Source organism: Anopheles gambiae, chromosome 3, assembly GCF_943734735.2.
Source record: "Anopheles gambiae chromosome 3, idAnoGambNW_F1_1, whole genome shotgun sequence".
Taxonomy (NCBI): Eukaryota; Metazoa; Arthropoda; class Insecta; order Diptera; family Culicidae; genus Anopheles; species Anopheles gambiae.
The window spans coordinates 60,421,615-60,424,147 of record NC_064602.1 but is presented as its reverse complement, the minus strand read 5'-3'; the positions used below and the strand labels follow the sequence as shown (position 1 = coordinate 60,424,147).

Genomic DNA, 2,533 nt, shown 5'->3' with positions numbered 1-2,533 from the left:
AGTGCCGATAGCTCGTTAGGGTCGTCTGACATAGGTAGGAGAGGACGCGAGTTCATCGCCGCCTCAATCTGATGTAGGACAGTTGTATAGCCTTCGTAGGATAGTCGCGTGCTGCCTAACTGCCGAAAAAGGTGTCGCTTGGCGGTCTTCACAGCTGCTTCCCACAATCCGCCGAAATGTGGTGCCTTGGGAGGGGTGAAGTGCCAATTGATGCCGCGGTTAGTGCAATCTGTCACAATTAGATGTAGCTGCTGTTCATCGCGAAACATTTCGAACAGCTCGTGAAGCTCCCTCGCCGCGCCTTCGAAGTTTTTCCCGTTGTCCGAATGTATGTGTGCCGGTAAACCGCGTCGTGCTGTGAATCTGTGTAATGCAGCTAAATAACCAGCAGTAGTTAGATCACTTACCAGCTCCAAGTGTACGGCCTTAGTGGAAAAACAAACAAACACGCAGAGGTAGCATTTTCCCGGGGCGGCTCGTTTATGGGCTGGCTTCAGGTATAATGGACCGGCGTAATCCACTCCGGTAACACTAAAAGGCCGGCTGGGAGTGATGCGCTGCGCTGGAAGCTGTCCAAGTTGTTGCTGTTCAAGTGTCGGTCGCTGTCGAATGCACCGAAAACAATTCTGCACAATGTGCTTAACAAGATGCCTTCCATCTAACGGCCAAAACTCTTCGCGAATTCGAGATAAGAGCAGCCTTCCTCCTCCATGACGAAGCTCCTCGTGTTGATACTTTGCGATCAATTGCGCGAACGGATGTTTCTTGGGAAGCAAAACAGGATGCTTCGCTTGGTAGGGAAGTTGAGATAGTCGTAAACGTCCACCTACACGGATGATCCCTTGTTCGTCAAGGAATGGACTTAGTGCACGTAAAGGTGATTGCCTCATGACTTCGTTTCCCTTTTTGAGCTGCCCGAGTTCAGCTGAAAATGCATCCTGCTGTGCTAGGCGGCTTAACACAGTGTTTGCTGTTTCCATGTACTCGGGTGTGGCGATTAAAGGTGCGGGGTGCTGTGCTGCTGTTCGCTGAGTGCGTGCCTTTTCCTTAGCGTTACGTGTGAAGCGAATGCAGTATGATACGATACGCAGCAATCGCTTGTAGCTAGAACACAACGCAAACCAAGGGTGACTAGTGGTTTTGTTTACAACGGCAGCACTCACCTGGCGAATCTCTAGATTCGTTTCGTTGGCTGGTTCCGGGTTAGAGTTGGGCCAGATGGAAGCGGGCAAAGATAGCCAATCCGGACCGAAGCTCCACAGTTTGCTTTTCAGGAAATCAGCGGCTGACATGCCTCGTGAAACCAGGTCAGCAGGATTAGACGCGCCGGGTACATGTCTCCACTGCCGCGGGTGTGAGTAATGCTGTACTTCAGATACCCGGTTAGCCACAAACGTTGCCCATGTGTTGGGTGTGGCGCTGATCCAGGTTAAGGTGATGGTGGAATCCGACCAAAAGAAAGATTCTGCAACGTTGATCCCCATCGCCTTCTTTACTCGGTGATGCAGGTGTGCTCCTAATACAGCAGCGCATAGTTCAAGGCGGGGTAGTGTGACGCGCTTGAGCGGTGCCACACGCGATTTGGAAGAAAGCAACGTTATGCGAATCTGCCCACCTTCGCCTTCACAACGCGCATAAATGCAGGCTCCATATGCTGCCTCCGATGCATCACAGAAGGTATGTAGCTGAATACGCGCACCAGGTAGAAGCGCATAACGACTAACCTTGAATTTAGAGATGAGTTGCCAATCCTCTTGTATTGTTTTCCATTTCTTACAGATAGTATCTGGAACATACTCGTCCCAACCAGCTTTCTGCAACCATAATTCCTGCATCATCATCTTGGCCCGAATGACAATCGGGGAGATCAGGCCCAGCGGATCGAACATGCGAACTACGTTGGATAGAATGGATCGCTTTGTCGGAATGGACACATCACTGGATATTGCGGATTCGAAGGATAAAACGTCATGCTCTGGCTCCCATGAAACACCAAGAGCCTTTACCGTCTCGTGTGGTAAGAATTGCCGCGCTGACTGTGTGCCGATTTGATCCGCATTTAAACCGGCGAGCACCTCGAGCTGATTGGATGTCCACTTTCGCAGCTCGAAGCCGCCTTTGGCGAGCAATTGAGAAAGCTCGATTCGCAACTGGCGAGCATTTCCGATGGAATCAGCACCACCGATGAAATCGTCAACGTAGAAGTTAGTTTTCAAAGCAGCTGCAGCATTGGGACAAGAGGCGCCCTCATCGTTTGCAAGCTACAGCAATGTTCTGGTTGCCAAGAATGATGAGGGGGCTAAGCCATAAGTAACCGTATTCAGCTCAAAATATTCGATTGGCGAGTGAGGCGAAAATCGAAAGCAAATGCGTACAAATTTCCGGTCGATAGGATGGAGCAATACTTGTCGATACATTTTCGCAATATCTCCAACAACGGCTACCTTATATGTGCGGAAGCGCAAAATTATGTCGAGCAGATCGTCCTGCACGACAGGGCCGACGCATAACGCCTCGTTTAGCGAAAAGCCGG

The 2,533-nt window shown here is 50.5% G+C and overlaps 1 protein-coding gene across 1 annotated transcript; it reads right to left on the bottom strand.

Annotated features, from left to right (window-relative positions):
• Positions 1–238: 238 nt before the first annotated feature.
• LOC133392899 (uncharacterized) lies at positions 239–1,889 on the bottom strand. Its single transcript, XM_061655405.1, has 2 exons — positions 1,164–1,889; positions 239–376 (listed from the first exon to the last, which is right to left on the bottom strand). Exons 1-2 carry the CDS (start codon positions 1,887–1,889, stop codon positions 239–241), a joined length of 864 nt encoding a protein of 287 aa, XP_061511389.1.
• Positions 1,890–2,533: the final 644 nt, after the last annotated feature.